General features: G+C 36.8%; 3 protein-coding genes across 3 annotated transcripts in view; 2 read left to right on the top strand and 1 right to left on the bottom strand.

Annotated features, from left to right (window-relative positions):
- The window catches only part of LOC128673197 (uncharacterized protein), a 33,866-nt gene extending 11,645 nt beyond the window's left edge, over nt 1–22,221 (top strand). The window contains exons 2-4 of the mRNA XM_053750874.1: nt 7,788–7,919; nt 12,467–12,744; nt 18,350–22,221. Coding sequence (XP_053606849.1) covers nt 7,788–7,919; nt 12,467–12,744; nt 18,350–18,614 — 675 coding nt within the window. The 3' untranslated portion in view covers nt 18,615–22,221. The remainder of the gene's footprint in view (nt 1–7,787; nt 7,920–12,466; nt 12,745–18,349) is intronic.
- On the bottom strand, nt 21,203–23,515 carry Cnep1r2 (CTD nuclear envelope phosphatase 1 regulatory subunit 2). The gene is made up of 4 exons (XM_053750876.2): nt 23,324–23,515; nt 23,021–23,092; nt 22,812–22,946; nt 21,203–22,609 (listed from the first exon to the last, which is right to left on the bottom strand). Exons 1-4 carry the CDS (start codon nt 23,349–23,351, stop codon nt 22,467–22,469), a joined length of 378 nt encoding a protein of 125 aa, XP_053606851.1. The 5' UTR covers nt 23,352–23,515; the 3' UTR covers nt 21,203–22,466.
- A 124-nt stretch (nt 23,516–23,639) lies between these two features.
- LOC128673198 (enoyl-CoA delta isomerase 1, mitochondrial-like) lies at nt 23,640–26,287 on the top strand. The gene is made up of 5 exons (XM_053750875.1): nt 23,640–23,788; nt 24,318–24,551; nt 24,810–24,956; nt 25,073–25,285; nt 25,746–26,287. Exons 2-5 carry the CDS (start codon nt 24,318–24,320, stop codon nt 26,001–26,003), a joined length of 852 nt encoding a protein of 283 aa, XP_053606850.1. The 5' UTR covers nt 23,640–23,788; the 3' UTR covers nt 26,004–26,287.
- Nucleotides 26,288–26,296: the final 9 nt, after the last annotated feature.

The following is a 26,296-nucleotide window of genomic DNA, read 5'->3' as shown; positions in this document are numbered from 1 at the left end:
GTAACACAACAAGCCCGCCTCAATGACGTCAGCGAGCCGGTTGACCAGCAGCGCGCCGCCAGTGAGACACCACCGCCCCGCCGCACACGTCGCCGAGTAGCCACGCGCATATAAATAGAAATTCTGCGCGTAGCTCGCCAGTCTGCGTTGGCGTGCAATCGGGACGGTTCTCGCATCGACTTAGGTCGGTCACTTACTTGCCCGTTCGTGCGCTCAACATAGGCTGCCCGCGTATGATCGACTGATGTGTTGGTTCGCTAGCGAACTGCATAGCGGGCGATTGTATGCGAAAACTCTAAGACTCCCTATCTTGATAAATTGTTGTATCCCCTTTTCGTAACTTACATTCATATTACACATTGTTAAATAATTTCTTTGTCCTAATAAATGTCTGTTGTTTTATCGTGGGTTTAAGTTAAATATCTCCCCTATTTAGTTTACCCCTCTTACATCTGGCGTCCCAACTGGGGCTTGACTTTGTTGTCACTTTTTTTCCTCTACCCTATTGTAATTTTTTTTTTCTCTTTTCTATTCCTCCGATATAAGTACTTTCTTTTAGTCTTATTTACTTTCTTTCTTTTATTACTTTGTGTAAATATATTTTGCACACATTATTTATTTAACTACCCACATAGATACTTTTGTTTCCAAAATTGATAAAAACTTTTATAATATTTTACCAAGACGAAGTCCTCGTCTTATTTCTAATATGGCTAACGTAAGCTTTTCCGACGGACAGTTCCGTGAACTCCTTGGGGTTTTAGCTACTAGAAATGATCTTACAAGTAGCCCTAAGGGTGGTAGCTTCGCATCGTCCACTGCCCGTTATGATGGTACTCGTGATGCTGCTACAGTCGAAGCTTTTCTTTCTACGATAAGCACCTACAAGAAAATCGAGTCCATATCTGACCAAAGCGCCATTGAAGGACTTACACTCCTATTAGTAGGAGAGGCCGCTGTATGGTGGCTTGGAGTTAAAGACGATATTACCTCTTGGACAGAGGCTATAGCATTGATTCGCACAACGTTTGCACCGAAACGGCCAGCGTATAAGGTGTATGAGGAAATCGTCAGCGTGAAGCAGGAGAACCCAAGAGGCATAGAGTTCTTCGTTGCCAAGAAGAGAGCCCTTATGTCCGAATTGCCGAAGCCAAGCCTTACTTCATCGCAATGCCTAGACCTTCTATATACATCCCTGCACATTGTCATAAGAGACCGTATTCCTAGGGATTCGGTCAACTCATTTGACGAGTTTTTGGTGAAAGCTCGGCAGGTCGAAGAAACTCTCTCTGAACGGTCAAGAGGCAAGCCAAATTTTACTGCACCGCAAACAGGGAAGAGGCCTAGATGCACATATTGCCGATCATATGGTCACTTGGAGAATGTCTGCCGTAAGAAGGAAGCAACCAAAGAAACTTCATCAGAAACGACGACGTCTAAGCAAGAACCGACAGCTAGTTCTTCTAATAAGCCGCTCAATAAAATAACGTGTTACGGATGTGGTGCACCAGGAGTCGTGAGAAGTCGTTGCCAGACCTGTAACAAGAACAAGGTTGGAGCCGTCGATGTCGGATTTTATGCAGTAAATCCCAGCCTGGTTGCAATATCGAGACTGCGACCTACAGTCAATATCAGCATTTGTGGTATTCAAGGACGAGCACATCTAGACTCCGGAGCTAAATTAAGTGTTGCATCGACAACTCTGCATCGAGTGCTAGAGAAGAACGGCGTCAAGTTCATGCTCGAAACAGCCAACATCACACTAGCAGATGGGTTGCGAAGGCGACAAAAGATACGGCGGGCAACGGTTCCGGTAACTTTGGAAGGGCGCACCATTGACACCACCTTTATTGTACTTCCCGAGTCAGCAGACAATAGAACACTCTTAGGAGTTGATTTTATCCAAGATGCAAACATTGTGCTAAACCTGCCACAGTTACTATTTCACTTTTTAGAAAACCCTGGAAAGAAATATAACCTCCTAAATGAGGATGAGGATGTTGCAGCAGTATCTACCGTAGAAGCAGATGTGAACTCAACTGAATCCGTGTTGTCAAAACTCGCTGAGATGACATCATTAGAAAAGATGGTGAGCCCCATGATAATGACTCCATCCCCGACGAAAATCCCGGAAGAGGAAACCGCCATGGCTGACTCATATGGACCTCTTTTCCTAATCAACTCTACTCCTCCGAGTACACCACCAAGATCGTCTGCTACACTCAATGGGTACTCGCCAAGATTCGTCGGATCGCTATTTCGAGATGCACAGATGAATATTAATAACGCCGAAGTAGAATTATCACCACGTAGTAGAAATATGTTTGGTCCGAGCATTGACCTTGCTATGGTTGGGGTAGAAGGTATGAGAAGTCTTACTGAAGACCAAAACATGAAGTTAAACGACCTTCTGCAAAAACATACAGCCGTTTTCACTCCCAACGGACAGCCAGCCAGTTTAGTCGAGCATAGCATTAACACAGGAGATCACAGACCAATAGCAACAGCACCATATCGACTATCAGCTCAACGCAAGGAGATTTTGCGCAAAGAGATCGAGCAAATGCTGGATGAAGGTATTATCACGCCATCAAAATCCCCGTGGGCGGCACCAGTTGTGATGGTCCCCAAGAAGAATGGAGAAGTAAGAGTGTGCGTAGATTATCGCCAGTTAAATAGTGTAACTGTAGCAGATGCATACCCATTACCCAGAATCGATGATTTGCTGCATGAAGCCAAACCTACTCCATACATGTCGTCCTTAGATTTAAAGGCGGGATACTGGCAGATTAAATTAAGAGATGAAGATCAGGAGAAGACTGCCTTCGTGACTCCGTTTGGCCTTTACGAATTTAAAAGAATGCCTTTCGGATTGCGCAATGCTCCCGCTACGTTTCAAAGGTTTATCGACAGATTAAAACTACAATTAGATGGAGTAAATTTACTTGCTTATCTCGATGACATAATTCTTCTGTCACCCTTCTTTGATCAACATATGCAAGATCTCAACGCCCTGTTTCAGCTTCTGAAAGAACATAATGTCGTCGTCAATAGGAAGAAATGTCGGTTTTGTCAGAACCAAATCACATACCTTGGACATATAATTACGGAAAATGGCTTAAGCACTGACCCGACAAAAATATCAGCCATAACAGAATTACCACCACCAAAGAACGTGCGACAAGTGCAGTCGTTTCTACAAACTTGTTCATGGTATCGCCGATTTGTAGCAAACTTCGCGAAAATTGCTTATCCTCTCACTCAACTGACGAAAAAGGATGCAGCCTGGGTATGGAACGCTGAACAAGAGAACGCTTTTACTGAATTAAAGGAACGTCTAACAAGTGCGCCTATTCTACAACAAGCAGATATCACTAAACCTTTTGTAGTGAAAACAGATGCCAGCGCTTATGCCATTGGGGCTGTTCTGGTCCAGGGGGAGGGACCAGAAGAACACCCGGTAGAATACGCCAGTAGACTGCTGACCAAGGCGGAGAGAAACTATTCTACTACTGAACGAGAAGCATTGGCAGTAGTATGGGCGATATCAAAATTTAGAGGCTACATAGAAGGATCTTCGCTGGTGGTAGCGACTGACCATCAAGCTCTGAGATGGTTAATGTCCATCAAGTCTCCTACAGGGCGACTGGCACGATGGGCCTTACAACTTCAGCCTTATAACCTGAAAATAGAATATGTGCCAGGAAAAACCAATGTTGTCGCCGATAGCCTGTCCAGACCTCCGTGCTCTGAAGAAGTTGAAAATGTGCAGGTCTGCGTGGTCTCTGTTGACTTACCTCGGCGATCGGGAGCAGATATAAGGCTGGAACAACGGAAAGATCCCGAGCTAAAGAAAATCCTGGACGCGCTTGAAAAACCCAAACAAGATGAAGATGGAATATATTGGTCTAACAAGGGATATTTTGTGAATAGCGGCATGTTACATCGCTATCTACAAGACAATGATAAAGACACCGCCCAGTTAGTCATACCTCAGCATGAAACATCGGCTATATTAAAACATTACCACGACCATCCGACAGCTGGTCATTATGGAGCGGAGAAAACTTTTCAACGTATATCTGCAAGATATTACTGGAAAGGAATGAGAAAGGAAATAGAGAAACATGTTAAAAACTGCATCAAATGTTTACGGTATAAACCAAGCAATCTGAAACCTGCCGGTTTATTACAAACCACTCCTATGAACCAAAGATTTGAGACACTATCTTTCGACCTATTTGGACCACTCCCACCTACTACAGACAATATGACTTGGATTTTCATTGTTGAAGATTTTGCTACTCGATGGGTGGAACTATTTGCCTTAGAACAGGCAACGGCCGACGCTTGTGCCACGGTGCTGCTAAATGAAATATTCCTGCGTTACGGAATACCACGACGACTAATTAGTGATAATGGAACACAATTCGTTAGCTCTGTAATGCAAAAACTAACCTTTTGTCTCGATATCAACCATGCATTCATACCAGTTTACCATCCAGAGACAAACCCAGTCGAGAGACGGAATCGAGATTTAAAGACACAGCTTGCAATTCTTGTTGAAGATGATCATCGCTCATGGGCAGAGAAACTTCCTAACATACGTTTTGCCATGAACACGGCAAACTGTCTTAGTACCGGACATACACCCGCATACCTTACCTTCGGTAGGGAATTAAGAACAACAGATGATATCACTCACGATGTCCGCCAAATAGCTTTAAATGAAAACTTCGTTCCCGAAATAACACCTAAACTAATTCTGTTAATAGATGTGTTAAGAAAAGCCAGAGAAGTACAAGAAAACCAGGAAGAACGAAGAAAGAAGTTCACCGATGAACATCGGCGACCAGCCCCTGCGTACCAGCCTGGTGACTTGGTGATGGTGGCTACCAACTTCCTGAGCAACGCAGCGCGCTACCAATCTGCAAAGTTCGCACCGCGAAGGGATGGTCCATACGTCATTCTGCGTCAAAATGGGCCCTGTTCTTATGAAGTCGCTCAACCAACAGAACGTAAACCTCTGGGTATTTATCATGCTTCTGCGCTGAGCCCCTATCAAGGCTCAGCCTCTCCTTTACCTAATCCTGAAAGACCTTTGCGCAGACGGGGCCGCCCGAGAAAGCAAGCCACTACAGCCGAAACAGCAACTGGTCCTCGTGTCGGGCCGCCTACAGGACCAGAGGGGGAGACTGTAACACAACAAGCCCGCCTCAATGACGTCAGCGAGCCGGTTGACCAGCAGCGCGCCGCCAGTGAGACACCACCGCCCCGCCGCACACGTCGCCGAGTAGCCACGCGCATATAAATAGAAATTCTGCGCGTAGCTCGCCAGTCTGCGTTGGCGTGCAATCGGGACGGTTCTCGCATCGACTTAGGTCGGTCACTTACTTGCCCGTTCGTGCGCTCAACATAGGCTGCCCGCGTATGATCGACTGATGTGTTGGTTCGCTAGCGAACTGCATAGCGGGCGATTGTATGCGAAAACTCTAAGACTCCCTATCTTGATAAATTGTTGTATCCCCTTTTCGTAACTTACATTCATATTACACATTGTTAAATAATTTCTTTGTCCTAATAAATGTCTGTTGTTTTATCGTGGGTTTAAGTTAAATATCTCCCCTATTTAGTTTACCCCTCTTACAATATATATTAATTCCTTCAAGTCCTATTCGCCTATTATTATTTTTTATTGCGCTTGTATTAGATTCATTGTGCAGCGAATGTTTTAAAATTTTCAAAACTACAGTATGCATCTTGGAAACCAGCAAATAGAATTATTAAAAAACCTACTGTATTTTCGAAGGTAGGTAATATGACTTTGGTAATATGACCTAGTTTATAATGAAACTATTAACTATACAGGATTCGTTGGTTAATAAGGTTTAAATTGCGAAAGTGAGTTTGTTATATTAGAATTCTTCAAATTTTGCATTGTTATAAGTAGTTAAAAATACACAGACAGAAGTACCTTTCATCCTGGAAAAAATTACGAAAAGTACGGTTCGCCTTGAAAATTCACGCGAGCGTATCCGCGGTAAAAAGTTAGTAGTCTTTACTTTTACAGGAAAATGAATGGGTAGTTTGTCAAATTATACTCGGTTTGACATAACTGCTAATTTGATCAGATGAAAAAAATATTTTTGGTTATCCATTATTTTAGTATATAAAATTTTTAGAATGCCATTCTTGTTAGTTCGTTCTTGGAGTCGTTTTTTATCATTATTTCGTAAGACTCTTATTCAAAATTCCTACCTTAATAGTTTTGGTTAATATAATATGTAATAGGGTGACATTGATGGAATGTTAAGCGTTTTTAGCGTGTTGACGTCACCATTATTTTACCCCAATTCCTTGTGTGTGACGTCCTGCGACCTGGAAACTATAAATTAATTTGTATTCTGTTTGTAATTGTTTTTTTTTTACATATTTAAAATTCAAAATATAACACCTTACACAAAATCGGTATATTTGTATAAGGTTTTATATTTTGAATTTTAAATATGTAAAAAAAAATATTATTAAAAACATATTAATATTTTACGTAGATAATTTGAGTCTCCTAATTTTTTATCGGGACTCCTTCTCTGCCAATATCGAACTAAATATTTTTTATGAATATTTTAACGTCGTCGCCATATCGTTAGTTTTAAACGAATATAGGAAACTTTCTTTGACTTTACTTACCTCCTCCCATTGAACTTCTTTACGGTTTAAATCTGTAAAATATTTACTATCTGTCACACTTTTAATATGAACTTCGGAAATTATGATACCTCTGGCAGCAATACGAGTAGCAACAGTAACATTCACCTTGTTTTATAAACAGGAACAGTCAGTACAGTCAACAGCACATCGACCTACCCAAATTCATTTTAAATTCGCCGTTATTACCGCCGCATTGAGGTCCAGAGTAACCTGACATGGAAACTGTACTTGCTAGTACCGAAGTAATTGCTTTCCCGGCCGATGCAAAATGGCGGATTGCTTCCTTGTATTGTTTTAAAACGGCGCACGGTATTCATATTTCACAAACTATACTGTAAAAGACATTTTACATTAGCAGATTTTGCTTAATCATCGTTATATTTACATTATTTATCGAAAAGATTGCGGCGAAGTTACGCCGCTTCTTCTCCACCTGCGCTTTGGAAGTCGACAGTAGACTTATTTTTAAGTAAATTTATGACGTCACTAGTGATCTATTTACCTAAGTTTTAAAAAAGAGTTTTAAATTTGAATTCATATCCAAAGGTATTATGTGTTGTGTTTATTTTTCTAAACTACGAGTGTTATTTACGTTTAAACTTCTGATCTGTTACCTAATTTGATATGTAAAGCAATAATACATGACATTAGCAGGTCCATTGTTAAGATTAACAATCGCATAAGCAGCTGAGACTGTTTATTGCATTACGCTTGTCTGTTATTGCGTCACAAAAGAAGCAACTGTCAATATTAAATAATCAATGTCGTCCCCAAGGAATATCCTGCAATCCGTAACATTATTGGACCTTTTCCAATGCTCTTGTTTCCACAGAGCAGCAATTAAGTGGGATGTCAACCAGGCTTGCAAATAAATGAATGCGGTTCGAGGTAAATTTAACTTCTGAGATTAATGGACCACGTTTTCAACTTTGTAAGCAACTTTGTAAGCGGAAGTAATTGAAATGTAACTCGCTGATTTTATGTGACATACAATCAAAAATCAAGATGGACGAAACTAAATAAGAGCCTGTAAAAATGTATGTACCTCAAAAGTAACGAGTATTTTTTGTCACCAGGTGGTACCCCGTCTGCTGGGTTCGTTGGTGGGAGGCTCCATGAGCCCCACACAGCATCTGGAGCAGCAGCAAGCCCTGGTGAAACAGTTCGCGGAGATCCTCGAATTCGTTCTCAAATTCGATGAATACAAAGTAAGTACGAGTACGTACTAAAATTCTTCTTCTTAACATGTCGTTAGTTTACACTCCAGTGTACTATTTTTAACCCCTGACGCAAAAAGAGGGGTGTTATATATAAGTTTGATCGCTAAGTGTGTCTGTCTATGTGCACGTGGCACTGTAACTCATCAACGGGTGAATCTATTTGGATGCCTTTGATTTTTTATTTGATAGCTAATTTTTTTGTGGTTCTTAGATATGTTTGATCAAAATCGGTTGATCCGTTCAAAAGTTGTAGCGAAATGAATATTGAAAGTCGGGGGCTTTTTAATTTGTCTAACAAATAAACTTGTTTAAAACAGAATACAACTACAGACATAGAAGTTTCGTGAAGTTTGGAATTACATAATTAAAAGTATATTTACTCTTATTGCAATCTTATTGCTATCCGATGTAACTTAATGTCTCCACATTGCAATATTTATAAACCGAGTGGCCACGAGCAGTGCCAAAATTTGTGTTTCTTCTTTTTCCATGTAACCAATTCCAATTTTCAAACTGAATGTTTGCGGACTTTATCCGTGAGACTATTCTTGGAAGACAAACACCTGATTCTTCTAAGAAACGCAGTGGATGCAGCTATTGTCTATCTCCAGAATAGACAATAGTGAATACCTGAATAACTATAGATCTGTAGGTTCTATTTAGTGCACATCGACGAGCTCGCGCTCAAACATAAATAGCAATCCAAGATAATGTTCAGTGCAGTATCTGCACCAGACCTGAGACAATGCGAATATTCCATTTAGCATATACTTATATCGTGATTACATTTATTTGAGTGATCAATTTTGACGAATTGTGATATCCAAACTCTGACTGTCAATCAACATTCACCATAAAATCCTTATATCCTTATATCAATATGTTGATACCCCAAGAAACTAGATCACTTTCAAAGCCGCATCTAATTGACGTGTACTCTTGCCAAAATCATGCCAAATCCCGTGATACTCGTACAATCAAGATACGTTATTAAAATTTAATGAAGAAGAAGTTGTTTTTAGTAAATCCTGAGGATACATGATATACATTATTTATGTATTTGTATGTATATTTTATTGGACGACTTTAATATGGGATTACGTGAACTTTAGATTTGAAGTAGCTCGGTTCAGAACCCTGAATAAATAAGGTTCGGTTTCGATCGATTTCGATGATGCCCTATTTATGGAGCTTCTGACATTTTCCAACGACTTCCAAATTATATTAAGTTACTTGGTAAGATAATATGGGACTAGAAACTGGAAATTACGTATAGAATATCTGATTGTGTCACTCCCGCCTAATGGTCCTGGCAGATGGCAGAAGAGGCAAACCCTCTTCTATACGTGCCAATGATCTGAATACTAAGGTAGCCGAAGAGCGTGCGAAGTGAACAAGAAAAAGTAAGAAAGCGGACCCTGGGCTCCGACGCTTCATGTTTGTGGAAGAAACCAGGAAAACGCTCAATAACAGAGGACCTGGAAGAGATATAATTAGAACACGTGTAATACACACCACTCAACCTAGTGGATATCCTAGCATTCGACGCAATTGCTCGAGGACCCTTTTGACCCCAACCTTGGCGTGTCGTTGCTCCGCACTTAACTGACAAGAACAATTTGCTGGAAGGAGTTATATCATTTATTATTTCCGCTCCCCGATTTATTTACAAAGTTTTTTTTTGTTTGCGATGTTTTATGCGCTTTTGAGAGATGAAGGTGAAATGCAAATTGTGAACATTTTTATTTTTCTTATTTCCGTTTCGTTTCGCATCGTGAAGTGACTCACCTGTAAAGTTTTCAAACTCATAGAAAAAAATACGGCGCTAAAAATCATTTGAATCTTAATGTTGGACGTTCTTTTCTCTGATACAATTCAAACCCCATATTAGACGTCTTTGAAAAAAATCGCTTCTTTATCTCATGCGCTTTGGAAGTTAACGGTAGACTTAAATAGATTTAAATAAATTTTGACGCCGAATAAGTGATGTATATCATCCTAAGATGAATCGATGGCTATAGGAGTATTATATACATTAAAACATTACAAAGTGTTAATATAACGTAATAGACATTATCAATTCGCGCAATTAACCACAAAGCTATAAATAGTATAAGGTAATTTGTACTTGATTTATGAAGTAACCATATGTTAACAACTAGGTATAAAATTGAGAAATTATGAAGGTTATAATATCCTAGTATTATTTTTCAAACCTCTTCAGTTAAGATACCTCTTGAGACGATTGTGGCCTCACTTTGTGAGTCACGTGGTATTGAACATAGGGTATCTATCTAATGCTTGATACAAGGTAAGTCGAAGGTACGACGTCAAAAGAAAATCTTCAGATGAAAGGACACATACATTGAATGCAAATCGCAAATGACTAATGATGACAAGAATCGTGCAGATTTAAGCAAAGACTATATACATCCTACGCTTATTACCATTTGAACAGATGATACATAAAAAACTATGTTCAGAGACCTCTGCAAATACTAAGTTACTACCAATTACTATTACTTAACCGCAGAGGAAGAAACTGGGAAAACCCTCAAATGAGAGAAAGAGAGAAGATTCAAAGAGCTTATTGAGGTAGCATGGATTATATAGTTAAGAAATTTACATCTTTGTAGACGCTCTATTGAGAAGAAAAGATGGACAAACTTTGGCTCGGGAATCAATAATAAGGATGTCAAGTCAACTGTCTGCCGGCATGGCATCGAGCACGTTTCGCGTATTAGTCACCCGATCCAATAAGGTAACAGCGATCGTTTTGATAGCCATTGTGATAGAAAGCGAGGCTCGGCCTCCGCCCCGTGACTCACGCGAGTCACGCTCTTTAATTTTGATGCTGACTGCCTCAAATTCAATTTATTTGCCAATGATAATTAAGAAGACATCGAAGGAGTCGCTAGTCGCGAAAATCAAGATGTTTTAACGAAACCTTGACCTTGAAAATGAACCTTCCTTCCTCGACATCATAAATAAATACAATGCTACTAATTATCTAATTAATATTTATAATTTATAAAATTTTTCTGTGTGCAATGTATCTTTAAAATTAAATTTCTGATTTCGGTGTTTTGTATGTGGTTAGAACCACTTCTTAGAAGTTTATCTAGTATCTATGGTGATACTATATACAGTGAACTGCCGTTCCGCAGTCTAAACACTTCTGTGCCAAGGTCGTCACGCATTGTGATTAATGACTAATCAATTTAGTGAAAATTGACGTATTTGTGACTATCAAACAGTTAGCTTTTTAGTCAAAAATTTTTTGGCAGCATTGAACTCATAACCGTTCATTTATTTAGATGAAATTCTCACTGATTCCTTAAAACGACATTATAAGAGCATACCTAGGTTATCTTCTCAGAATTCACAGATTTGATAGTTAAATTGTATAACTTTAATTAGTAGATAACTTCGGTATTCTAATCGTACTGTAAAATTATAATCACATATAAAGGCCCGTGAACACCGAATTTGTATGCAGCACGGAATTCAAAATTCTATACAACCGTGTGCACATCTTTGTTGATTACGTAAAACTAAACTATGTACACAAAATGCGTGAAGGGGTTACATTTTGGATACATACATTAGTACTATGCACATTAAGAGTTCCTTTGAGAAACATATTTATTATTACCCAAGTGCTCTCCTGTAATATGGATGGAACTTCCGCACGGACGCCTGGGGTGACATTCGGTGGTATTACTGGACACATTCGGGATACAGGAACATATTTCACAATTCACGTAGCGTCTCGAGTCCAAATTTTCACAACATGCATCTTTACGTATGACATAAATAATTCATGTTTACTTATAAGTCACCGCGAGTTACATTATTTGCATGTTTGAGTTTAAAAAAAATTCTTCATTCTTTGAATTGAAATATCACGACACAAAACGCAAGCCGCGTTATGTGTCGTGATATTTCAATTCAAGATATATCTCATTGGGATTGGTATATAAGTCGTTTAAAAAATGTAATAACCCTTGGTTAGGAAATAAGTTGCTAAATAAGAATTATGATAAAAGGGCACCACGCAGGAACAGTGAAGTAAAACATATGGCAATATATGAGATCATGTACTCATATTGTTTGCATTATTTGTACTATTAAAGGCGAAGCAACGCTTCGCGGTACGCGTCTTGCTGTCCAGACTTTTATCGTCCACATAAATTTTTTTCATTATGAAACTTCGGAATCGTTTTTTTTATTATTTTGAAAACAATACTTTGATCTACGCGTTTCCCTAGTATAGAACGTCTCATCTTAGGTTCCGTCTTCTTCCTACTTTTTCTCCTGCACTTCGCGCAGCCCTTGACATACCTAATTTACCATTTGCACATATATGATCCTTGACAACATCAAGCCAGCACTTGGGTTTGTCCCTTCAGTTGGGAGCAGGCGCGGAAGCGGCATATCATAATATTTGTTCCCTACGTCATGTGTAACGTAATTTAAAAACATCTATTCCGTCAAAAACCTGAATGAACTAAACTAAAACAATTTATTTCCAGATGAAAACGCCCGCGATACAAAACGACTTCAGCTACTACCGGCGTAGCGTCTCCCGAGGAGGGTTAATCAACGCTGATCTCCCTTCAGGAGAGGAGCCTCACATCAGCGCAGAGGTGGCGAACAGAATGTCCCTCTTCTACGCCCAGGCCACGCCGATGTTGAAGGTCCTGTCAGAAGCGACCAGTCAGTTTGTGAACGACAATCAGCAAGACCTGGAGAATACCACGGAAACGCTCAGCACAATGGCTAAGGTCTGCTTGAGGATGTTGGAAAACCCGTAAGTACCATTTCATTGACAGCCCACCTAGCTCCTCAGCATAAGTTGCTCCCACCTAAAGGTTTTTTCATTTTTAGGGTGTCAAAATACAATAGTGTAAAATAAGTCTTAAAATTAATCAAGATTTCGTAAATAGATGCGTAATGGCTTATTAGCTACTAATACCCCTAAACCAGCACTAGCGCCTACTGCTTCCTGGTAAATATTTCAATTCTATGTGTCTTAATCTGGATCTAAATTTTAATCAAACTCATGCACACATAAAGTGAGGTGAAGGATAACGATGTCAACATTACTACTATTGCAGTTCAAATTACACTTCTCACATTACAACCGCGGTTAATGAACAAGGCTATCATATTGGGCATAACTCATTGAATATCGAGTTCAAAGCTGACACCAATAAAAATACATTTTACCGTGAAAACGTCGACTTGGGGGAGTTTTTACTGCGTTTCCTTGTAAATAAACATGTAACTTGTGGCGAGCAGATAAACTAGAGCATAAACATGTGATTTGTAATGGATTTATGCTAGTACTTTTTGCTTTAGATCTCCAAAAAGAAACCGATCTATTAACAACCGTGAACGCCGCTAACAAAAGCAAAAGAAAAATATCCATATTAATATAATTCTAAGAATATCTTGGATATTCTTTGAATTAAGAAATCGGAAATCCGCTGGCAAACGCTAGTTTTTAAACCCCGACGACAGAAGGCCTTTTGTTATAAGTTATAAGTTTAGCGTGTCTGTGTATCTATCAGTGACATCGTAGCAACAGTACCATAACACCCACAGGCTTTTGCAGCGGCTTCACACGCATGAAATTCAGTTCTTTAAAGAAATTTAAGTAAAATTTCAGTTATTCTTCTATCTCGTATTCTAGAACTGGTAAAATTTAATTATTACTATGATTCAAATTCGTATTTTTTCTCATCTTTAGTTAATTTCCTCGTTTTTCGCTACCATTTCCACTACGTGTCTCGTTCCTAAACTTGTCCTTTCCCGTTTCCTGCAAATTGTCCCATATCGTTTCTCGCAACGTGCCTCATCCCATTTCCCGCTCCGTGTACACCACTTCCGCTTCCCGTAACGCAGCCGAAAATTTCATGGACCTCTTTTCAAAAATAATAAAGTTTCGCTTAAATTTCCTTCCCCTAGAGATGCAATTTACAAAATCTAGTTATAGCATTATTATTTACTAATCACCAGTATTTACCTAAAATTTCATGTTTTGTTGACTATTTCACCCCTATAGGGATGTAATTTTCAAAATCGAATTAAAGCAATATTATTTTTTACCAACTACAAATTTAAATTTAAAATTTCATGTGTCACTCCGTTCTCACTTCAAAAATGATGAAGTTTCATACAAACTGGCAACCCCTATTTCACCCCCTTAGGGTGGAATTTCGAAATATCCTATCTTAGCGGACGTTGTGACCTGGAGGTCACAAGGTATCTTCCTGCCAAATTTTCATGGACTTCCACATGAAATTTTCATGGAGTGAGTGAGTGTTTTTCGCTTTTATATAATAGAAGATAACACCGTATCGCTGAACCGATATTAATCTAGTTTTGTTATTTCAAATAGAATCAAGAGTGTCCTTAGCTATATTTGGAAAATGTGTGTTCAGTAATTTGGACACCATCAGCTCATTTCTCGCAACTTCTCATTTGCGAGGCCAGCAACTTCGGAGTAGGGCTATCTTAACTATATTCTTTATTTATTTTATATATCTTACATTTTTAATTTCACATAATAACGATCTTTCATATAAAGTTGTAGTCCGTGATTTTAAAGGGACAAACAACATGTGTCGAAGTAAGCAAACTAAAAAGGTTTAGAAACTGGTACAATTGCATAAATCTCAGATTTCTCCCAAACCTGATTTCCTACCACAGCCACAGAGTAAGATATTCTGAAGCCGTACGTTGACAATGCTGGCTTTGTTTACGACAGAGCTGGTCTTCGGATAACAATGGATTTCTATATTATGGCTAGATACCCTTGCAAGGGCGTGTATATTACTGGGTGGTATCGAGTGTCGGCCGCTCACCGCGTGCCGATAGCATGATATAATATTATCTTTTGTTCACTGCTTTGCACGAATTTCGCGAAAACGTTTTGTTATCCCGCGAAAATATATATAGCTGTGACCACCGGCGCAGAGTAGATACCCTTTGTGTATTTTACAAGCATTTATTTAATTTCCCGTATTATGCGTAAATGTTTACTTAGGTAATTTAAATGTTTATTTGTAATCACATCTTACAAGTAAAATTTCACCTTCATACCCTTTGTGTATTTTACAAGCATTTATTTAATTTCCCGTATTATGCGTAAATGTTTACTTAGGTAATTTAAATGTTTATTTGTAATCACATCTTACAAGTAAAATTTCACCTTCATCCGTTGGTGCTGCAAAGTTGAAATTTTGTACGTCGCTACAGTTGCAATGCATTATTTTGATAAGGATGACCTGATAGTGCACTTCAGGAATGATCAGACTTCTATTGGACTTTCCGTATCTTTACAAATTATACATATAAAGAACCCCTCTGCAAAATTTTCGAGTTAAACATCTTTTATCATGGCAATAGCCATCTGCCGATAGCGTCATTTAGTGAATTCACGGTTACATTTTTATGATATAATTGCTCTATCACACGATTAAATAATTTACTTGAGGGAAAACGAATAAGTAGAAAATTGTATGAGAACGAAAATGATTTATAAACAAACTGACACTACTTGTATCAACAGACTGGGCCTTTTCAACGAGGCCATGAATTTCCTTCAAAGTTTCACTTGTGCGTGCTCCAAATTTGATCGAAATTTGCATAGGATTAGTTCGTAAAAATTAAATAAATATCACATAGTCTCACATAGTCTACAAATGTAAATAAATACAATACTATTTGTTTCAGAACTATGAATAATAATTTTTTCAGGCGTCGTAACTAGATTAGATACGATCGTCCATTTTAGTAGATAACATATTAATCCTGAACTAGCTACGCCTCGGGGCTACGCCATCCCATTAGAATTATGGAATAAAAAAGTTATATAGCGCGGCCGAAAAACTCTGAGAAATACTCCACATACCATATAGAATTCATGTATACAGTTATCTGTACTGATGCATCTATCCGTACTGTACTGTTATCAGTAAACTGATGCATCACGTGTGCGTGAAGATATCTTATCAAGAGTGCTTTAAATCAGCCTGAAACAGTCAACATGTTTGAGAAATGCTATCATCTTTCTTTTTATTATGTTTAACTTTGAGGAGTTGAGTATACTATTATAAGTAAATCAGCGTACGAAAACATTCTTGGCCTTAATTGAGGACCTAAATTTATGTACCTACCTAGATTCTAGTTAATTATTGTCTTTAGCGAATTTTTGTCCCACAATATTTAATCTCGATGTTGCTGTGTAACTAAACCATTGCAAGGATGTTTGGGAAATAAACTGAATTTTTAAATTTTCTAAATTATTGTTTTGCTAGATATAGCCGATGAATTATGTAGGATTAGGTATTGTTTTAATAACACATTGTAAAAAATGTAAACTCATGTTTTTGCAAATAAATAGAAATTGTCTTAAATTTTCCAAATACTGACATACTTTCGTCGTCGTTTCGATCGTTTTGGAGGGTTTAGAAGTTCTTTCTAATAATTTGGAAAACACATAACATGGTCATCTTTGTTTATCTGCTCTGCTACTGCTTATGGGGAGGTCTATGTAGAATTTCAGGTCTTTGAAATCATTGTGAAGTTTGGAGATAAGCAGGAAATCTTCAAAGCAAATGCTACTATAAGCACTACTTAATAAGTAAAAAACAACGAATTATTCTTTGACAATAACAAAATCGATGACCTATTGAGGTCGCCCTATACTCGTACTGGACAGCGGCGCACGCGCACTCGCCAGGAAATCGGTATCTATGATTTTGACTCGTAAATAAAACATCCGTTATTCAGTCCGGAACACTTGATTATGTCATCTAAATAATTTTATATATTGAAATAGCACATAGAAAAATGCTAGCGACCGATCGGCGAAATAACATGGCGTGTTTGAACTAAAATAAAAAAGTACAAAATATAATCTGTGAACAATCCTCTTATTAATTACACTATAGTACCTATTCATTTAGGATCGCTTATTTTGTAAATTATTAAGTGTTTTTGTGTGATGTGTCACCGTCGTGTGGCGTCGACTACCGCGACAGTCACGTATCGTCGCTTCCTTACCTACTAATTCATGCACTGTTATCTGCCCAGCGACGCGATGGTACAAACATCCGTTTTATTATCATCACAATCTATACGAATCCGAAACTCCCGGTTTTTAGGTTAAAAAGCTGAAAGAGTCCAAAAACAAAAGACGTTTAGAGCTCATTGAAAAACCGCAGACCTTTCCCACAGACTTATTGTAGTGACCGTCCATTACTCCAACTAAACTGAAAGCATTACTCCAATATTCCTTTCTGTCCATCGCCAAGCGAAAGTGTGTCAGACTCTGGTGATTCCAGTCTGTGACTTTTTACATCTATCGGTATTTTACCTTCTAATCACTACAAAGTCGCCATCCGCGTCGTTGTTTAAGCTCTTTAAAACATTACAACGGATTTTGATGCAATTTTATTTATTTATTAAACTTAAGTTTATTAATTTAACAAATGACGAAATTAACAAAAATTTCACTTAATTAATTTAATGCAGTTTTCACTGTTATTTAGACAATTTATTCCCGAGGTTTATAAACCTCGTGTTAAGCTGGGCCGGGCTGCTAGTTCGATAATATATCATGGACGGAATAATCATATAACCAGACAAAATATAGCTCATATCCTCATAAAACGAGTCAGCGGTTACATACAGCCACCAATAACAAAGTCGTCAGGTCGGGAGCCTGTACCAATCAATTCCATATCCGTAGCGAGTACATAAACTGCCGACTTGACCCAATAATCACTTAAGAATATCCGCCGTTGATCACCGTTGACTGGTAGATTATTATCATTATCTCGACTCCTTAATAGAGTTATTGCAGAAATAGTTAAAATTTCAACCGCCCAAATGCACAGAAAAAGAACACAATAAGGGACTGTCAGAATCCAGATCATCACTGATATTATTTCAGACTGGCAGCCCGTCCCGGCTTCGCACCGTAAAAACATAATAATATATACAAGTAAACCTTTCTCAGGATCACATTATCTACCAGTGAAAACCGCACAATAGTTTTTGAGTTTATCACGAACAGACAGAAGCGGCAGAAGACTTTATTTTATACTGTGTAAGGAAAACCATGTCATCGGCCTAAATAGGAATGGCGCAACTCGGCAGCATACGCTACGTACCGCGGGACTATTTGCTCACGAGATCTGGCGATCCCAATACGTACATAGTTTTATTGTGTCGTAAACTCCTTGCTCCTTGTATAAACATGAGCATGTGTGCGACCCACAGACTTCCAGAAACGTTGCGTGACCGTAATATGGAACAGGTGCTAGTTTTTTGCGGGTATTACATTTTTTTTTAATCGTCTTTCAAACCTTATTCGTTTCACGTACTGAGTTCATATTTTTCAGAAAACTTGTCGCTCAATTCAGTCGCGAGGAGACTTCACTTCTAGTTCTCCGCGTGATGGTGGGCCTGATCATACTTTACGACTGGGTCCACCCATCAGGCGCTTTCTGCCGCTCCTCCTCCGTTGACGTCAAGGGCTGTGTGAAGTTCCTCCAACAGCAGCCGCCAGCTAAAGCCGAACCACTCCTGAACGCTTTACGGTACACAACCAAACATCTCAACCATCAGTCGACGCCACGGAACATAAAGACGCTGTTGGCCGCGTGAGGTCACCATTCCAGCCTTGCATGTTGCTGTGGGGAATGATTCGACAATAATTTGTGGGGATTTCTCAGCGGCACGCTATTGTTTGCATCCTTGTTCCTTGCAGCACGATCCGAAGAGTTTCACCGTTTACCTCAATCGTTTATAAAAAGATAAATAATACTGGTTCGTTGTCCGTGTTTCCGCCTGCAATAGAAACTAAATAAATTAAAAATCAGGAATGTATTATATCCATTATTCCTTTTTTGACATTGGCATGAGGAAAATCTAAACTTAGTCGCATAAACATCTATATTCATGTAGCATCACTAATGACACTATTAAATATGTAAATTTCCGATACAATGTCCATTTTAATTAAACACTAATTGGCAAAAAATTGTATAAACCTAATTATGTTCGTGATTTATTATGCGGGATTGCTGAAAACCAGTCATATTTATCACTACGAAGACATGTTTTCTACTCTTGATAAGGAAGAAGAAACACGAAGAATTATCAAGTTTTATTGTATTTAAAATAATCACAGATTGTGCAGTAAAAGAACTCAAACTATGTGAAACTATAATGTAGTCTATATTATTTTTTGTTGTATGTAACAATGATTACTGATTTTTATATATATCTCTGACGTTCTTTACACCATAGACTAGGCTTGACGTTTGTCTTTTCCTGAATATTGACGAGTATTATTTACAAACTAGTCCTAAATTAATTGTATCTTCGAACTTTACGTAAAACATTGCTCATATTTCGAAAAAAATAATTAGAATTAAAGAAATTTTAGTAGTTAAGTCCCTTGTAGGCACACTTTAGAGACGTTTGTTCTAGCATGCTTCAAAAGCAGCAGTATTTGAGGAATATCCCCTACCCCACTCGTGCAAGGCTACTATAGTCCTACGTCACTGCAGAATTTAACTCACAGCATGTAAGTTAACTTTTAATCCCTTGTAATAAGAAGCATATACTAGATTCAGTAAATAATTATTCGTAAACTAATATAATGAATACGAACTGCCTTGGAATTAGAAAATTGGTTACCACTTGTGCAATAAAATTGTAAAAAAATAAAACCTATTTTTACAAAACTAGCTTTAAAAATGTCTAAAGTATTTAAAACACGAAGTGTAACGTAATTGCACAATTCCCAGTAGTCAAAAATACCATAACAGATCGAAATCATAAAACTAATTGATCGAAATGCATAATATTACTAAGAAGACTGATTGGACGCAGTTCAGATGTTCAAATGTTTCAATAACGTATTCTGTATGAGACGAAAGCTTAGAATATATGCCTTAATATGCCTGAGGCGGGCGTTGATGTGACATGTCACACTGGAAACTATTTGTAGGCTTTATACAGTAAGATATGTTACCAGTGTCGACTGCCCTAAATTATGCCTTCTGTAAAATGTTAGATAAAACATGTTTGTTAAACTTATGCATGCTCCACTGCCTTGATGTTAACTACCTGTAATTTTAATGGAATTTTATATGTGTTTCTATTGACGATTATGTATAAATTTATATGTAAGATTAAACATGGGCTTTGCTAGGTCAAAAACAAAAATGAAATAAATACAGATACATATCTTTCACATTTTTAATTATACTGAACCACTTATAAATGTTGAATGTCTATAATCTGTCCTAGCAGGCATACTGTTACAAGTCATCTATTACCTAGGATAAAATATAGTGATAAATTTATTTAGCCCAAAGTAAATTAACGTTAATTATATTTTTACAACCGTTTAACAGGTTCCGTTTTGATTAAACAATATTTATGTCTTTTACATATTTAAATATTAATTACTAAAAGTTATTTTAGCCGCTGTCGAGTTTCCGCTCAAAGACTCATTTTTCTATAAATTTTTAGTATTAATTCTTGTTATATAAGAATGCATGTTAATCTGTTACCATTTTATCTCTACCTGGATGTATTTAAATTGTTCTTTATAGCGAATAAATTTTGTTTACTCTAGGGCTCTTCTGCAGCCATATTTATAGTCTAGATTAACGAACAATTTTTTATTATTGTTGTTGTCAAATAACCACCAGAGCACAAACTTATTTCTTGTATAGTATAGGTGTAAAAAATAGTATGATGAAAGGTTAGGATGCTTTAAAATAGTTAAAAGTTCAGTTCAGACAGACCCCTCAAATAATAGTTGACCTTTGTAAAATATAAATAAATAGTCCATTCTGTTTCACAGAAGTTATGACATATTTCTGAACGACGACGTAACTGTGGGATGCAGATATGAGGTTGAATTATAGAAATATATTGTCTTTATGGCCTCAGACGAAAGATAAATCTGTCCATAATACAATGTAAACAAATACATTATTGAGAATGGCGTTAGACCGCGCATCGACAAACTTCAAACATACCGGCTTTACAGCCGATGTTTCAGAGGCCTTAGTGTGTTTTTTTATTAAATATTAACGTTAACAACACCAAACTAACGATTGCTCATTTATCCCTAATCTGGTCCAACAATGCCGTGGCCACAGGCTAAAGTCAGCCATTGGTTGGACAGCCAATAGAATGGGCATTAGCTCACTTGGTGCACAAATGCACCTCAACAAAAATGCACTATGGCCCAACATCACATTAAATTTATTTAGAATTGATGACGAATCAATGATACGAATGTTAAAACTTTGTTACCTTGCACAAACGGCACTCATTGTTGAAATATCGCTTATCTTATGATTGTTGCTTGTAAGTCGTAAAATACTCTTGCTCGCTATGAATTGCATTTAGAATGGGAATTGATAAGTCAAAATGATTTTTTATAAATAGGTACTTGTCATATTTCCTACAATATTTTTTAATAAATTGTAAGTTTTCTAAAATAATTCCATTTAGATGATTCCAGAAGTAACTCCAAGTTGAGTCTAAACATAGTGTGAGCATATTAGTGTTAGCAAAGCGAAATAAATGCTTATGATTGTAGAAGTTTTATTGGATATGAATGAAGAATAAAGGCTGTAACAGATTTATACACACCACCCACCCGGTAAAATTATATTCAATTCAAATTTGAGCTTTATAGCATCAACAAATTAACACACAACTCACTGTTACAGCTATAATATAGAGTGTGTTATGGTTAACACTAGTTTCAGATTTTATTCAAGTCGCCTAAAGGCATCTGACATGACTTTTACGACTTCCTACTGCCGTCTAATGACTGTAACAGCTTTTATGTTGTCAGTATAATGTGTGTCAACAGGAAAAACTAAAGCTCATTTTTAATTAACATTATTTTGTAAAGTGAAAATATACCTGCTATGATCTTCATCCATGGCGTTTCGGATGTCTAAATTATAAATAAGGAATATAAAAAGATATGGTAGAAAAAAGCAGCACAGATTCTATAAAGCAATAACTGATTCATTTAACACAAAAATATTTAATTTGTTGTCAATTTAGCCAAATATTTAGCAAATGCAATTAGGTTTTGTTGATCTTGAGTCTGTACTGTTTCTGTTAATCATTTAATGTGGTTTCTGTGGTAAACCTAGTTTAATTACGATTTATTTATTGTATATAATAAAAACACCAAAGTTATAAGTAATATTAATAAACTTTAAATAGATTTGAGTTTTTTTATTAATCAATACAGGATTTTAAACCTTTTTGAAAGTGTGCTTATTTCTGAAATAGTAGTAGTAGTAAATATTTGACTAGTTAAAATTTAAGCCTTTCTCAGCAGAAGCCTGATAGTATAATGCCTACCAATATGATGCCACCCCCCAAACCATGGTGTGATGATGAAGAAAGGAAATAAAATTAAAACAATTTATTCTTAAGTAATATTTACAATTACATACAAAGGGGAGTTTAGGTAGCCGGGCGAGGTTTGAGTATCAGCTTGCCGGTGTCATCACACGACATGTTGAAGTCATTCAGTACGGACCGTGTCCGGGCTGTGATGATGCTTGGGGCTATCACCTTTCTATGGACTCCCATCATGAACAATAACACTGGAAGTGAAAGACATGTAAATAAATACAGGTATACATGGGATCAGCTTGTTCAATAAATATGTCTAGGCAGAGCACAGAATTATAAGATAAAATTTAACAAAATATTTCTTATTTTAATTTTTGAAAGAAAAGAGATGCATGAGTGGTTTTATATTGACCCAGAACATGATGAAATTTAAAAATAAACTATTTCACTCACCTAAGAAAGTAGATGTGAAAGCAAAGAATGGGTGATTCCATAATGACTGAGTGAGGGAAACCACTGGAGTGAGAGGATCAGTCAGCCAATGCCAGGCTGCAATGGCTGTGCAGACTGACACCACTGCCAGTAGAACTAGAAATATACAAAAAATTTGGTTGAAACACTTATTGGGTTAGATAGTGGATCAAGTGTAAAAAAAAAATTACTTCTCCATCTCATAGTGGCTGGCTGGAGACATCCTATTACTTCAGTAAGGCGCCGCTCGAAAGCCTTAAGATCTGTAACAACAAAACACCCAATGATACAGGTAGGTACTGAATAAATAGCATTTATTTCTTAGTAAGGTCTGATTTGTTTATTATTTAAGAAAGAAGATAGCACTAGCTGATAGAATTAAAATACGACTATAATGCTTCTATCTACTTTATAGTATGATACAGTTACTTAATTGAATATGAAATATTTATAAGAAATCAATAGAAACAGAAAAAAAGTAAAAAAAAACTTACCATCACAAGCAGTTTGTTCTAATGACATTTTATATTATTTTCATGTACATACGGTCGCCTGACTAGTGATAATATTGTCAACAAATTGGTAGCATTTCAGGCAAATTAAGTACTGGGATAATTAGTAGAAAAATAAATAAATTATTTGAAAAATTAAATAGCTACTCGACCGATGTCTGTCGGTCGTCGATATTTTTTTCTTATTTGATTTTATTTGACATTGACATGACAAATCGATTATCAAAATGACAATGATAATAGCTGAAGAAGTGTTGCAAGTTGTATAATTGTAATTGGGTGCACTTTTACTTGCAACATTTAAAATAACATTACTTTGACAAATGTCACAAAAAGTTATTTTGTGGCGAGTTATAAAAACTTGCTTGTCTGGATAATCGAAGAGTCCAAACAGAGTCCAAGGTTCAGAGAATATCAAAAAAGAATATTTCAAAAACTTTATAAAACGTAAGTAAGAAAATTTCTAATAGCAAAATATTAGCTGAGATAAATAAAAAGTATCTTAATCTTGTAAAATAGCTACCTTAAGTATTATAGATAATCTTGTAAAATAGCTACCTTAATTTTAAAACATGGGTAACATTTTTTCATGCTTTATTTTAAAGCCTCAAAAGAAAAATATAAATTTTTGAATTAACGAGTATTAAAACCTTTAGTTAATGTATAATGCAGGTTGATAGGGGTTGAGTTTGTTAGTATTCTACAAAAATATCAGTCAATGCACTGATACTTAACTCAAGCAAAACATATATTTTTTAGTAATATGTACAGTCACTAGCACATCAGCCTACCCAAAAATCATTCCAAATTCGCCCTTTATTACTTCGGATAAAGATACATGCAGGGTGAGATATGTGGTGGACTGTACTTAAAAAAAAAATGAATTTTGCTCATCCTGGCTCAAATTGCCTGGGTGACTGATAGATAGCTTATGTAGAATTTGTAGAAAACACTTATATAAACTGTTAATTTCCAGATGGTTCCTCTAAGGCTATTAGTCAACAATGCCAAGCGAGTATTGCCCAGTGTCCGACCAATGTCTGCCAAAGCTGGGCCTCTAGTTGACCTATCAGTAGACAATGAAGGTATTGCCACATTGACCTTGCAAAGACCACCAGTGAACAGCTTGAATTTAGATCTGCTGCAAGACATAGACAAGGCTCTTGATGAAGTCACTAAAAACAAGGCAAAAGGGATGATATTAACTTCTGTAAGTAGTTTATGTATTTACAAAAAAAACCTGAGTTAAATTAGCATGAACACTTATATCAACAGTCTCTTCAACAACAATTTAGGTGTAATAATAATTTATATATTTGTTGTTGACACATTTTTTTCTGTCAGCATATTCCCTGTTACTTCCTTATGACAGCGCTCATGTCAAAGCCCTGGTTGCTTAAGTGGTGCCCCATTTCACTCACAAATTATTTTGCTCTTTCCTTCCATCATATGAATTGTATATTTTCAGTCAGCACCAACAACATTCTCAGCTGGTCTAGACATCATGGAGATGTACAAGCCAGAAATGAAGAGGGTGGAGACTTTCTGGACTACGCTGCAGGAAGTTTGGCTCAAGTTGTTTGGTTCCAATTTTATCACAGTAGCTGCTATCAATGTACGTATATAGAGATACAATACAATTTTAAATATTTTAGATTTTGCAAATTTGATTCTGATTATGCATATGCATAGCAAATAGGACATATTTTAAGCATAAATGTTTGAACCCAGGGCCATGCACCAGCCGGTGGCTGCCTGCTAGCGATGTCATGTGAATACAGAGTGATGGCCAGTGGGAAGTTTTCGACCGGCCTCAACGAGACAGCCCTGGGCATTGTGGCTCCACGCTGGTTCATGGACACCATGTGTAATACAATCTCGAAGAGGGAGGCTGAACTAGCGCTCACTTCTGGAAGAATGTTTAGTGTTGAAGAAGCTCTTAAGGTAATAGCTCATTTTATTATTGACTATTTCTGAACATTTTAACTTTTAGAATTTTTAAAAATTATAGAATAAAAATGTTAATATAGCAAATAAAATAAATTATTACTAAACTAACCATAGTTCTTTTCAATTTCTTAACTATTTACAGACATAATTGCATTGTAATAAACAGATTTTAATATGTTTATTACAATGCAATGTCTGTTTATTAAAATAAAAAATCAACAAAAATGGTAATTACAGTTAACATAGTAAAAAATACTACTGGAAAATACTGGGTTTGTTCCCGTCACACTCAATGAATGGATGATAATTTATTACTGGTAGTGCAATTCCTCTCTGAATAGCCATAGATATCTTTGAACCAGGTACCAACTTATTGCAATCTTATACAAATAAACTAAAAAAATAATAATTTGGCGAAGAAAATAAACAAACACCATAATTTATTAATTTACAGGTAGGCCTTATTGACGAAGTAGCTGCGGATAAAGCAGAGTGTGTAGAAAAAAGTAAAAACTTCATAAAGAAGTTCGACAGAATACCGCCAATGGCGCGTGCTTACACTAAACAAAAAATCAGAGGCGACGCCCTTGATTGGCTTAAAAAAAATCGTCAGAATGACCTCAAAGAGTTCCTAGGATTTGTTACCAGCCCTAAAGTGCAACAATCGTTAGAAATGTACATGCAAATGTTGAAAAAGAAGGCTGGTAAGTAATTGTTATAAGGCTGAATTGTGGAATATTCATAGCCATAAGGATACAGTGTTTTTGTTAATTAATATTGTAGGTAGTGAGATTTGATCAGATCACACTTTTGAGAGATTCATTATTGAGTAGTAATTGTGTGATGTGACTTTATTTTATGTAAATATATAAAAGTAGCATGAAATATGAGTAAGTTAATATGAAAAATCAGGTATGATACATTTTACACATGTGAAATTTTTATATATTGTATTTTACACCATGCTTATTCGAAATATATTGTTTTGTAAAATAATGTCCTTAT

Source organism: Plodia interpunctella, chromosome 10 (assembly GCF_027563975.2).
Source record: "Plodia interpunctella isolate USDA-ARS_2022_Savannah chromosome 10, ilPloInte3.2, whole genome shotgun sequence".
In the NCBI taxonomy this organism is placed as follows: Eukaryota; Metazoa; Arthropoda; class Insecta; order Lepidoptera; family Pyralidae; genus Plodia; species Plodia interpunctella.
The sequence above is the reverse complement of the archived record's forward strand: the minus strand, read 5'-3'. Positions and strand labels throughout refer to the sequence as shown.